This window comes from Rhinatrema bivittatum, chromosome 14, assembly GCF_901001135.1.
Source record: "Rhinatrema bivittatum chromosome 14, aRhiBiv1.1, whole genome shotgun sequence".
In the NCBI taxonomy this organism is placed as follows: domain Eukaryota; kingdom Metazoa; phylum Chordata; class Amphibia; order Gymnophiona; family Rhinatrematidae; genus Rhinatrema; species Rhinatrema bivittatum.
In genome coordinates this window covers 14,528,017-14,540,470 of record NC_042628.1, presented here as the reverse complement: position 1 = coordinate 14,540,470, position 12,454 = coordinate 14,528,017, and the positions used below count along the sequence as shown (strand labels likewise).

Here is a 12,454-nt window from a genome sequence, read left to right as displayed (position 1 = left end):
GCTCTGCGTGAGCCTGCGTGGCTTTACAGATCCGTGTACCACTCTCGGTTCTGAATGTGCCTGCGTGGCATTACAGATCCGTGTCCCACTCTCGGCTCTGTGTGAGCCTGCGTGGCTTTACAGATCCGTGTACCACTCTCGGTTCTGAATGTGCCTGCGTGGCATTACAGATGGGTCCCACTCTCGGCTCTGAATGTGCCTGCGGGGCTTTCTCTTACAAATCCGCATCTCACTCTCAGATCTGCGGGTGCCTGTGTGGCTTTCCCTTACACATCCGTGGCCTACTCTCAGCGCTGCATGTGCCTACGTGGCTTACACATCTGTGTCCCATGCTCAGCTCTGCATGTGCCTGCGTGGCTTTCCCTTACAGATCTGTGTCCCATGCTTAGCTCTGCGTGTGCCAACAGATTAGGAATGGGCCTAAGGCATCTTCCGCGTTATCAATGATAAGAGGGGTGTCACAAGGCTCTGCCTTCTGGGCCATTTTATTCAATCTTTGTATGCACCCATTAGGTAAAGCACTGAAAGATTTGGGAGTTGATTTGTCTGAATACACAGAATATTCATTTTTTTATTCCAAATCCTGGAGCTGTACGTGTTGCCCTAGAATAGATATTGTAGCAAGGTGTCTAACTGCAATAAGGAAATGGATGAATGCAAACAAACGCTCTTTAAATGTAGATAAAACAGAATGGATGGTGTTTTCAAGTATGGGGAATGGGCTATTCCTGTTTCCTTTGCTGTTTGTAATCTAGGTGTGGCATTAGATTCCAAATTAGCTCTGTGTCTTCCAGGTCAATCAGCAGTAAAGTCAGCCTTTTATCAATTATGCATTTTGCATGGTTTAAAGCCATATTTACCAGTAAATGCACTTACGTTATCGGCACTCAGTTACTGGAAGGAATTCGTTATATTTAAGACTCCCAATGACACTGAAAGCATTGACAAGCAGTTCAGCATGCTGCAGATTGTATTTTAGTGTTGCAGTCTCTGTACTGGTTGCCAGTAGCATGATGATTCAAATACAAGCTGCTGGTTTTAATTCACAAAGCCTTGTATAAGAATGCTCTTAATAGATCTTTAAGATTGACCCAAAGAAAGTATCAGTCTCAGCCATTCAGATCAGCCCATCAGAACCTCTTAGTCATACCATTTATGCCACAAATTTGATTGGTTGAGACCCGTTCCAGATCCTTAGTGGCAGCTGGGCCCCAACTGTAAAATGCTCTATTCAGCTGAGATCCCAAGGTTATCTAATTTTAGGACACAACCCTAATCTTTCTTGTTTACTTAGACATTTGAGGGGTAGGTTAGCATGCATGCGTTCAGTATGGTATCTGGCTGAGAATGCAGATTAGATTAGATTGCCCATCTGTCAGTTTAGCAACATTTGATGTGAGTTGTTTTATGCGACTCTTTTATGATTTTTTTTTTTATGTTCTCCATTTAGGATTTTAGATAATTGCAGGTAATACATCTTTTTAATAAAGAATAAAAATAAATAAAGCTAAATCACAATGTTTACAAGAATCTTGGAACATGTCTTTATTTCAGTACAGGGATTCCTTAGTAAAAAGCTCCCTCCTAAATGAAATAGAGGGGAAAGATGAGGGAGGCCATGAGCTGTGAGAATTCCATGGAGGTCCGCACACTGCCAGAAATTCTCTTCGCTTGATCTCCATTCACTCCATCCACAGGAAGCTGGTCCCTGCCCTTGTCTGATAGCTACAAAACAAGCAATGGTAAAGGAGGATTTCTCTTGCAATGTGACTTGAGTTAGCTAAAAAAACATAGGCAAATTTCCCCCAAAAGCAAATAAAGCCTAACAAAACCAAAGCTGCAGTTTGGTTAGAAAGTGATTCAGCTTTCATCACTCCTAGCTTTGCATGCCCAAGGTGGTTTATTTGTGGAACAGTAGAGAATGCTTGTAGATAAGGACCTATTCAATCATCTCTGCATGGGTCCCCAACAATACGACCCCAAATTTAGAAAAAGAAAAGCCAAGCATACAATACAAAGAGAACAATCAATGCATTACAATAATGTGTTTCGGTCCCTCCACCAGACTTAGGCTCACCATAGTCTGACAGTAGAACCAAAAGGATACCTTCATGCTGTATTGCTGTTACTCCTGGAAAGGCTGAGGCAACAGGGAAACATACTTGCTTTGATGCATTCTCATTGGTAGGCAAATACTGAGCCACTAAAAACGGTGTGCTCTTGTATGCATTTCCTCTACACTCCCAGGAGAAATTCTAAAGTGTGCAAGCATTTGTATTTAACAGCTTCCGAGTTTGTATATCTGAAGAACCTGTTATTGCCTCTACTTTACTTTGGGACCTCTTTACTAAGCTGTGTTAATGCACACTAAATGTCAAAATGTGGTGCTTAATGCATTAATGTGCACTATCATTAACTCTACTTAAGTGTTACCGATAATGTGGGAAGAAAAAAAAAATCAATGAGATATGCTGCATGCAAAGCAGCTCATTAATATTAAAATGGCTTATTAACTACATCAAGGAGCATGGCTAACTTCCCCCAAGAGCGCTGGCAGGCTAATGTACCTGCCAATGTTCTTGGTCTTGTTCCATGGGCCACTATCAACACTGGGGCAGCTAGCCCTGCGTGATAACCTCCCCCCAACAATAACAAACCTCACACCTCTTTCGAAGCAAACCGCAGGCTGAGGAGCCAGTGAAGTCAGCTCATGCTCCTTGTGACCTTGGGCAAGTCACTTCATCCTCCGTTGCCTGAGGTGCAAACAGACTGTGAGCCCTCTGGTCACAGAGAAATCCCAGTGGTACCTGAATGTAACGTGAGCTGAATCTAACCCCCACCCCAAGTGGCATTCAGGATCCCTAGGGCAGGAGCAACACTGAAATTCAAAATGGCACTAACACACTCAAGGCTTCCCCCTTTGCCTCATGAGAGGGGCAAATAGGAGCCTCGGGTCCGTCACTGCCATTTTACATTTTGGTGTTACTCCTGCTCTAGGAACCCTGAATGCCACAGGATAAGGGGGGGGGGGGGTGTCAGAATTTGCTACTAGGTTGTATGTCAGGAGGAAAGGCAAAGGGGGTGCTAGATGCCCAATTGTAGATTGTGGCCTAGAAGCCTGGTAACAAACACAGGATTCACTGAGGGCGTAACATCCATTAGTAAATCCTGCATTCTCCTCACCAAACTAACACCGTTTTAACCTGCTGTAGTAAATAGTCCTACATGATTTGGAAAATTCTGACTGCAGGCAACAGAATCTTACTAATATTATGGCATATTCACCTGTTGCCTTCCCACCTGGGAACCTAAATCTAGCACTAGAGGGGCTGCAGAGTGACAGGCAGCAGGAAAATCCAATTTTAAGCAGACCTCAACTCACCAGAATAAAGAACAAACAATTCTCTTGTAGTTCAGGGGTGCTAGAGGGTTTACCTATTTTCTCTGGCCACAGTCACTATAAATGAATTGAAATGTGAGTTATAAAATAACAGGTTACCTTTTATCCCTCATATGCACTTTAGTCCTGCTTCTTGGGATTGTTGACAGCCACATAGTGATACAAAACAACCAGAAGGAAGAGAGAAACTCCCAGCATGTTGGCAAAAATTGCTAGTTGCACATCTGTAATCATTCTGCACAAAAACAAAATCATAAATAGAGCATAATATACAGGCCAGGCTTGACTCAGTGTGCTTCTGGTTAGCTAAGGGGGTGTTTGCATTTTTAGAGTTTCAGATTTAGCTATGACCTATCATTGCCGCCCCCCCTTCTTCCTTTTTATAATCATAGGAAGAGCAAAATCCCTAATGGTCAAGTAGCAGAACAATCAAAAGCACTACACTACTATTTATGGCATTTATATTGCAGGTGCGCCACTCTCAGCTGACCGATGCGGATTACAACAAACATAAGCATTACTAATTATTAAATAATAAACAGCTTTTCTGAGTTGTTAAGATTCTACACTTTCAGTTCTTGGCTGATTTAGGCTTAGATATATTTTACTGGAATTTGTATATGTTTGAAATGTTGTAAACCGTTGTGCCGGCTCGTCTAAACAATGGTATATAAAAGCCTAACTAATAAATAATATGAAGCATTGGGGCAGCATTTAGGGCCTCTTCCTATTTAAATGGATTTTCTGGATATTTTCTTAAGCCACCACTCTACAAATTTGTCTTTTGTAAAAAATAGAAAAAAAAATCAAACAAAAAAAGAAAACTTAGGGAAATGCAGCTCACACATTTCCAAGGACCCCCAAACCTATGACCTTGTGAAATTGCCAGATAAAACAGAGAGGTTCAGACACAGCAAGTACATAATTATTATAAATCGTCGGCTGCCATCTCCCAGTTGGTCGGCCAACATTCCTAGATACTCCGGATCTGCCAGAATGGATCTCACTGGCTGACAAAGTAAAAATAAATAAATAAATAAATGTGTTCCTGTATTAATGGGTTCTTTTTGTAGGCTGAGTTATAACACATTAACAGTAAGTGAAACCTGGCCTCACTGCTTAAAGACAGCAGTACAATTAGTTTCTTCAAAACATCAGCTTGTAGGTTTCTTGACTGTCAACTTCTTCTTTTGTTCTTCTCCCTTGGCCTACTAGCTTTTTGTCTTAGATTTCTCATATTACTACACCTTTTGGAATAATCTTTGATTATAACCACAACACATGTTTTTAAGAACGAAGTCCAGTCAACAGCTGTTTGAAGTTGCAGGGGTTTCTGATATGAACACAGCAATACATTAATTTATTTCCAGTCATAACGGTGGGTGTGGCTAAATTTTCAGCCCTTCTCTTTTGACTTTCAGTTCAATTTCAAAGCTGCTTCTATTGGGCTACAGTACCATAAGCTTTCATTTGCAACTACCTGGGGATATTCTTCCATTTTATAACCTCTTTTCTCCACCAAGGTCTGTCATATTTCTTCACCACAGCTTGCAACTCCTTCTGTAACCTGGCATGTGCGCCAAGTCTGGCAAGAAAGCATCACTGTTCTACAGTGACTGAGACGCTCTCCCCATGAAAAGCTGTTAACATTACCTTCTGCAATATCCTCTGCCAGTCCAGAAAGAAGCAGCTGGTTCCAGGCACCAAAACCTGGGTCTGCTACAAAGCACTGCCATTGACTTGCTGGGCTAGCTAGCTCCCTTTTAAATATTGCCTCATGTGTTTAAAAAAAAAAAAAAAAGAGGGGGAGGGTCATTTTGCAGCGTCTAGAAGTGCTCAAATTTATAGATCTTGCTCATGACAGGTGATAAACCAGATTCTCTATCATGCTCTTAAATAAATGACAAATCAGCTAAATACTACCCTGAGAGCACTGCAGTATGAAGAGATGGGGAATCAAGGGGCAACAATTATTTTGTACTTTTTTAAAAGCTATTTCCTCTATCCCTCTCCATGCCCCAGACGATTTGGCAACATTAGCTGATCATTTGCCCACTTAAACAAAATCAGCCAGCGGTAGTATTAAATGCTTCTCAGTCTCTTTAAGGCTCAGATCCAGATGCAAAAGCTGAGCTATTAGACAAGGAGGATGTCTTCCTGACCTTCTGGCTGAGCCTGAACATCTGTATAATACTGGGAGAAAGGGTTTAATGCCCTATCATTTGATTCTACTGGGGACACGCTTACATTAGGACTATTGCCAAAAGAGGAGGATTTAACCTCCTACTTAACATTAAAAAAATAAAATAATCAAAACACAGCAGGTATTAACCTGCTGCATACTAATGAGATTCTTTGGGTGGTGGTGGTGGCAGGATGGGGATGTTTGGCCTGTATCGGTGCTACAGCAACATGAGCTTTCTTTTACAACTACCCAGATTCTCCCCATATGGTTGGAGATGAGGGGAAACCTTTATAAATATGAAATATAGAGGAAGGAGGACTTACCAGCATCCCCTTGCTGAGCCCCGGAACATCGGTGCAGGCCCACTCCAGCATCTGATGGCAGAGGGAGGAACTGCAACCCATAAAAGGAGGTGCCAAAGTTTGCCAGCTAAGGAAGGAGGACTTGCCAGCATCCTGGTGCTGAGCCCCAGAACATCAGTGCAGCCTTCTTCAGGTGCACCGCTCATTGTGGAGTCTACAAGGGAGACAGCAGTTGCTCTTCCAGAGCTTGAGACAACTTTGAGCCCCGATGATCATCCTCCCCCTCTACTTTCACCAGGTCCTAGGAGTAGTGAGGAGTCTGAGTCAGTCTCAGCAGCTGGGGTTTGTTTTTCTTCTCGACCTGTTATGGCTAGATCCTTCTCCCTTACTAGTCTGAAGATCCCTGGAAGCCCGGTCTGGAGAGACCTACCACAATTACTCTGGAAGATGTGTGGAAGGCTATCCTATTTCTTGAGAAGACTGAGTAAAAGAATTGATGAGATCTCTTCTGATGTTGGACTGGTTAAAGGACAGCTAGCTGTGGTACAAAATCTCCTTATGGACCATGGTGAAAAAATTGATACATTAGAAACTTAGATTTCTCAGTTTCAAGAATTTTAAGTTGCCACTATCAAAGATATTAATGTGATCCATCGTAGAAATTTTTGAAAATCGACCAGGATTACTTAATCATGTATTCTTAATTTTCCCAAGACTCCCTTTATTTCTCCCTCTGAATTGTTTAATAGATATTTAAAAGAGAATCTTGTTATTAGAGAGGACTCTCTTCCTATTAAGATTTTTTTTATTCTTCAGTTAAAAAAGGGAGGAGCCGAGGTCTTCCTCTCAGTTCAACTTGAAAGTCCTGATTTTTCTAATGTTTTAGATCAATCTACAGAAACCATTCAGGACCGTGCTCTTCCTAGAGCTGCCCTGGGGGAGGAGTTGCAAAAGAAAGCTCATGTTGTATAGCACTCATACAGACGAGGTCAATGCCACTTAAGCCAGAAGCCCAAACAACAGGAAGAAGCTATTGGACCAAACCTCAAACAATTTAATCCCCAGCACGAATGCGCACGCCACTCTGTCCACAAGTGTTCCTGTTGCAGGACATCTGAGTTGTGATATTAAGATAAAGCGCCCCTCTCCCCCCACTCACACTTGTAACCGTGAAACGTTTTATTAGAGACGCTGCGCTGCCTCGCCCTCCTCCGGGCTCCCGCATCTTGACCTAAGAGGCCGCGTGAGCTCTTGGGTTAGGCGCTCATCTCATCCGGATATACGCTTCTGCTACTCAGCGGGACTGGCATAGCTGAGAGCAGGAGAAGCCCCTCTCCCCCCGGAGAAAGGATGCAAAAGAATCTTCCTCACCTGCCACCGACTCTCAGCCTCCAGCAGGCCACCACGTACACTTCCCGGAAGCCTCTGCTCACCCGCTCTACGTCAGGCTGACCGCAGCACGTGATAGGCCTAGCCTACCCCGGAAGTGCTTTTCATCTGTATTCGCATCGGCTGTCAATAAAGTTCGTTGAAAGTGCCGTTAACCCCTTCCCATTGCGGAGACTCGCAAAAAAAAAAAAAAAAAAAAAAAAGGCTCCAGGTTGCCCTTAGCGACCGCGATGGCGGCCGAGGTGGAAGGGGACCGGCGTGCGGCCTCCGAAGCGCTGCAGGCGGTGGCCCGGCACCTGAACTGCCTGGGCGAGGAGAGCAAGAGCTCCCGCAAGAGAGCCCTGGGCAGCATCCAGAAGGAGGTGGAGGACGGTCGGCTGTCGGGCACCGCGTTGCAGGAGGTCTTCGGCGAGCTGCTGAAGCCGCTGCTCCGCTGCCTGGCCGACCCCTCCGAGAGGTGCCGGGAGACGGCCGTCCAGCTGCTCAGCTTCTGCGTGGGCGGTGTCCCCCGGCCCGAGGAGGCGCTGCCCTACCTGGTGCCGGCGCTGCTCCAGCGCCTGGGGTCGCCGGAGGTGGTGGAGGCCTCCGAGGAGCTGCGGCTGGCCCTGCTCCAGCTGCTCACCCTCACCGTGGACGTGTGCGGCGGCAAGCTCGCCCCGTACCTCGACGAGATGGTGAGGATCCTGCAGAGGACGCTGGTGGATCCCTTCCCCGACGTGAAGAAGGAAAGCTGCAAGTGTGCCGCGCACTATGCCCGCTGCGTGCCCGGTACGTGGCCAGCGTTGGGTGCATTTCACGAATTGTTAACCGGGGGGGGCGGGGTCCGTGTCTGTGATCCGAGCTTGAGCTGCCAAAAAGAAAAAGGTTGGGGAGCTCAGATGAGCAAAAGTTCTTGATGCAGTGTGGACAATTTTTAGTAAATCTTGAAAGGGTATTCCAGTAGCTTGGGCGCTCGTTCTAGGTTACTGTCTTCCTTCCCCCTATACCCCCCCCCAATTACTGAGAGTTTGAGGAGGAGGAAACTGAAGAGGCGGCAGCTTTGTGTTGAATGTCGGTAGCAGTCCTGGTACTACGTGCCATCACTGTATACGCCACTTAAACGGACACCTTATGCCATCAGACTGCACTGATTTACAAATTACACTGAGCCGGAATTTGCTACCTCTGCTTTCTCTTTTCAGAGCACTTCCACATGCAGTCAGAGTCTCTGATCAATCCCCTCATGCAAACTATTTCACACCAGCACTCGAAGGTTCGCGTAGCTGTGATCCAGACTACAGGGACAGTCATACAGTATGGCAATGGGAAGTCTGTGGATGATGTGCTGTCTCATTTAGCCCAACGACTTTTTGATGATGCTCCTCAGGTAAATGTGTTACACATTGAGCAGATTTAATATTGTCGCCCGTGTTGCCCTCAGCACACGTCCACCAAGATGGAATAACCAATGCTGTATTTGATACTAGTAATTTTTTTTTAATTCTCCAAACATAAAAACTGAGCATAATCTGTTTTCAGACTACATGATGCAGATATTTACCTTGGAAAAAATAGCTTCTACAAGCAGAATATATGCAAGTTGTCTATACAAAGAAACAGATATGCATTTAGGACTCCCTCTACATTGCTAGATCATGAAGTATGGGAATGTTACACCATTAGCGTTATTAATTGCTTTTCTGACTGTAGACATCTTGACTTTCACTTCCCATATTTGTTACTCATTTGCTGGGACTGGTTGTTACAAGTTATTGTTATTGTAGAGGTCTGTAAAACAATTCGTTTGGTAGAGTTTATTTGTTTGGTAGAGTTTATTCATAAATATTTATTGTGGATGCAGTTGAAGTTTGTAGATAGGTCATGCTTTTCTTGCCCTATCCCCTCTCCCTTGAGAATCTGGTGTTGCTAGGCAACAGTGTTTAATGTAGCTGTGTGTGCTCCAGTGCAGCTGTACAGAAAAGAAATAGAGCTGGCTGACATAGCTTTTGGGGAATGCAGCTTTGTAGTTGCTGTGGGAGGGTAATTGCAAAAAAGACAGATTTTAACATTAATTCTTTTATTTTACTGGTGAATAAATGATGAATACTAGGCCAGATGTTCAAAGCATTTCTCCCATAGATATAAAGGGACCAATGCATTAAAATTTAGTATACGTTCGGAATGTGAGCTGTGTCCAAAGGCCTTAATGTGCATGCTAAAGAGGTCTCTGGCGTTACATTTCTTGCTTAAAATCAATTAGAGCTTGAAGTGAGGAACAATATAAAAAAGGTAACATTATTATAGTTACAAACAAAATAATACAAATGCTAGCAAAGCAATTCAAATAAATAAAATTCATAATAAAACTGCAATTAAAAAAAACAACAATAAAATATGTGTCCAGTTACAGCTAAAAAGTGCCAATGACTACTAACGAAATAGTTGGGGGGGGGGGGGGGGGGGGGGGGGAATCCTCTAAAATAAAAAAAAGTTCCAAATTTATTTAGACAGAATCATTTCAAATCAAAGGTTCATCAGTGACAACTGGTTTACATACATCGTTGTACACTTGTACGCTGCACAGCATATAAAGCTAATGCTGTAACTATTGCACATAAGACCCATCTCTCAAGTTCCTAGCAAACCCCATGATTTTGCTGAAATATTGCACTGCATGAGTTCTGCATCCTGCATGGCCTGGGATATTACAAGCAGTTTTGCAGAGGAGAGGTTGAATTAGGGCCTCTTCTGGATGCGGGACTCCTTTGTATTCATATGGAATGGTTTCAGTTTCTTTACAGTTGGTGCTGAATGCAGTCCAGCAGGTTATTACTCACTGTAAATGTTAGTCTAGGTCTTTTCACACCACGTTACTTCACTGGTATTTTATCGCAGAGTCCAGGACTCTCAGCTCCCCCATGCAGTCCTTAGCCATTTAGTTGCTCAAACACTGGACCTTTCCCAGCAAACCCCTTTTTGAACACACAAAGACCATACCAGGTCCTCAGGAGCTGAGTTCCTGGCGTGAGGCTGCTTCAGTTACAATAGCTCTGTGGTCTCGCTAGCAAGGCACCAACCTTTGACCAGGTGGACCCCAGTTCAAGGCTCAACAAGCACCTTTTTACCCTGACGAGAGAAAGCTGCAGCTGTTGAGCTTTTTTATGCTGCACAGAATGCACTGAATGGGAATTTGGAAGGATGCTCACAAGGCAGCCTCTTCCCACTCAAGGCTGGATACCCCACTCCAGTCTTTCTGACTCTGGTCTGTGACCCTTTAAGATGGCTGTTTCTGTGCAGCTTAGATGAGGTGGATGCTCTGGAATGGGAGGAGGAGATGGGGCACACAAAGTTATCAGTTACCTAACTTGGGGGGGGGGGGGGTCATTCAACAAATTGCATTAGGGTGTTATTGCGGGCATTAGGGCCTTAACGCCCGCTATAACGCATGCGATAAATATTGCATTGTGAAATGTGTATGCAAATTTGAAATTTTTAATCGTGGGAGGAGTTTGGGTGGAGTAAATGGAAATGAGGGCTGTTTAACGTTGAGTACGATAAAGTAACGCATGCTATCGCAGGATTTAATGCTGGAAGTAGCTACACCTTTTTTCTGAGCATTATGCCTGTGATAGCTGTACGTAATGGCCAAAACGGGATTTATCGCAAATCCCATTTCGAGAGGGGGAGGGGAAAGAGAGAGCCTTTGTGGAGGTCCACTGATTTTTGAACTTTTTATACCACTGTAAAGAGGGGGTGTCAGGAACTTTGGATGAGGTTTGTGGAGTAAGTTGGATTTTAGGGGGCAGTTTAACATGCACAGTCATATGTACAAACAGCACAGTTGCCATCAGTGAAGATTTACAGTGATTTAAAGAAGAGTTTGTTTGTATCGTGTTCTCTCTACCTAGCTTGATTGCAGCTAGATAGAGAGTAAATGGTATAAATCTACTTTTCTGGTACCTTTCATCACGCCAAATGACAATAAATCTTCACTGATGGCAACTGTGCTTGTTCGTACGTATGACTGTGCATGTAAAACTGCCCCCCAAACCTCACCCCGAGTTACTTCCGAGGCTTCAGCATGAACACCTGTTGTCATGGACCAACTCATTCAGGGCTGTAAGCTTTCCCTTTGGAATAGGGGGCTGAGGCCCCCCATGATGCAGTCATCCTGATGCTGCCTGCTTCTGGTCGGGCTTTAACTCTCTTGCAAGTCTTTCTTCTTTTTTTTCCTTCTCTCCTGGGATCCAGATGCTCTCCCACTTCTGCCAGGCTTACTTTTATACAGGTTTGTAACAAATAGGATAAACATGAGACAAAGAAGACTGCCCATGCTCAGTTTAGTGTGTGCGTATTATTTTTGTTGTGGCATAATGTTGTTTAGTGCATAGAGGCTACAGTTTCATGGGTTAGCATGCACGAGACATGTTCATGCACTATAGAGGCTATTATGTTTGTGTGCTCTGTTATATGCCGTTTAGTGTGCACATTAATTTTTTTTTTTTAGCGAATGCATGCCAAAAATAGCTCTTGTGCAAGTTTTAGTGCATACCTCCCAAAATGGGAAAAACCTATTAGTACATATGGCCTGTTAACAGCAAAAGACCCGTGCTTAGCACATTAAGGATCAGGGATAGTATGTTGTGTCTATGGGAAAAATACATAGTGCAAAGGGCCCTAAATGAGTTATAAAGGAAATTCTGCCACCCTGCCTCATTTGGGACCAGATGTACTAATAGGGTTTTCCCATTTTGTGTTTAAGGGAAAAATGCTTAGTTCATCTGGCCTTTGATCATCTTCTCCCAGGGCACTGCACCAATTTCTGTTTTAGTAGGTGGCGGTTGTGAAATAATAATGATTTTACTTTGATTCAGACCTGTGCAGTGCTATATATCTTTCTCTGATTTATCAATTGACAGTCTGTTAATTTAGAAAGGCCAAATCATTTCCCAGTCCTGTTAGTAAGAAGAATACTGACACAGAGGTGCCCCATACATTATGCAACAGTCCACCAAGATTCTGACTCCCATCTGTGTCACTATCATGCAAGACGACTTCCTCGCAAAGAAGCTGAAATGTACATGCTGTGAAGGAAATAGCTAAGAATGCTTTAATTCTAAAAGCAAAATTAGGTTTCAAATCATTTTAGAAGCATAGTACTACCATTAATCATTTTCAACGTAGCTGAAAATGAGGCTT

General features: G+C 43.8%; 2 protein-coding genes across 2 annotated transcripts in view; one reads left to right on the top strand and one right to left on the bottom strand.

Moving 5' to 3' along the window:
- Positions 1-1,520: 1,520 nt before the first annotated feature.
- OST4 (oligosaccharyltransferase complex subunit 4, non-catalytic) lies at positions 1,521-7,051 on the bottom strand. Its single transcript, XM_029576726.1, has 3 exons — positions 7,047-7,051; positions 3,500-3,635; positions 1,521-1,725 (listed from the first exon to the last, which is right to left on the bottom strand). Exon 2 carries the CDS (start codon positions 3,632-3,634, stop codon positions 3,521-3,523), a length of 114 nt encoding a protein of 37 aa, XP_029432586.1. The 5' UTR covers position 3,635; positions 7,047-7,051; the 3' UTR covers positions 1,521-1,725; positions 3,500-3,520.
- Positions 7,052-7,455: 404 nt separating this feature from the next.
- DNAAF5 (dynein axonemal assembly factor 5) overlaps positions 7,456-12,454 on the top strand; it is a 74,518-nt gene continuing 69,519 nt past the window's right edge. Inside the window, exons 1-2 of the mRNA XM_029576723.1 lie at positions 7,456-8,044; positions 8,458-8,642. Of these exons, the coding sequence (XP_029432583.1) occupies positions 7,507-8,044; positions 8,458-8,642 (723 nt within the window). The 5' untranslated portion in view covers positions 7,456-7,506. The remainder of the gene's footprint in view (positions 8,045-8,457; positions 8,643-12,454) is intronic.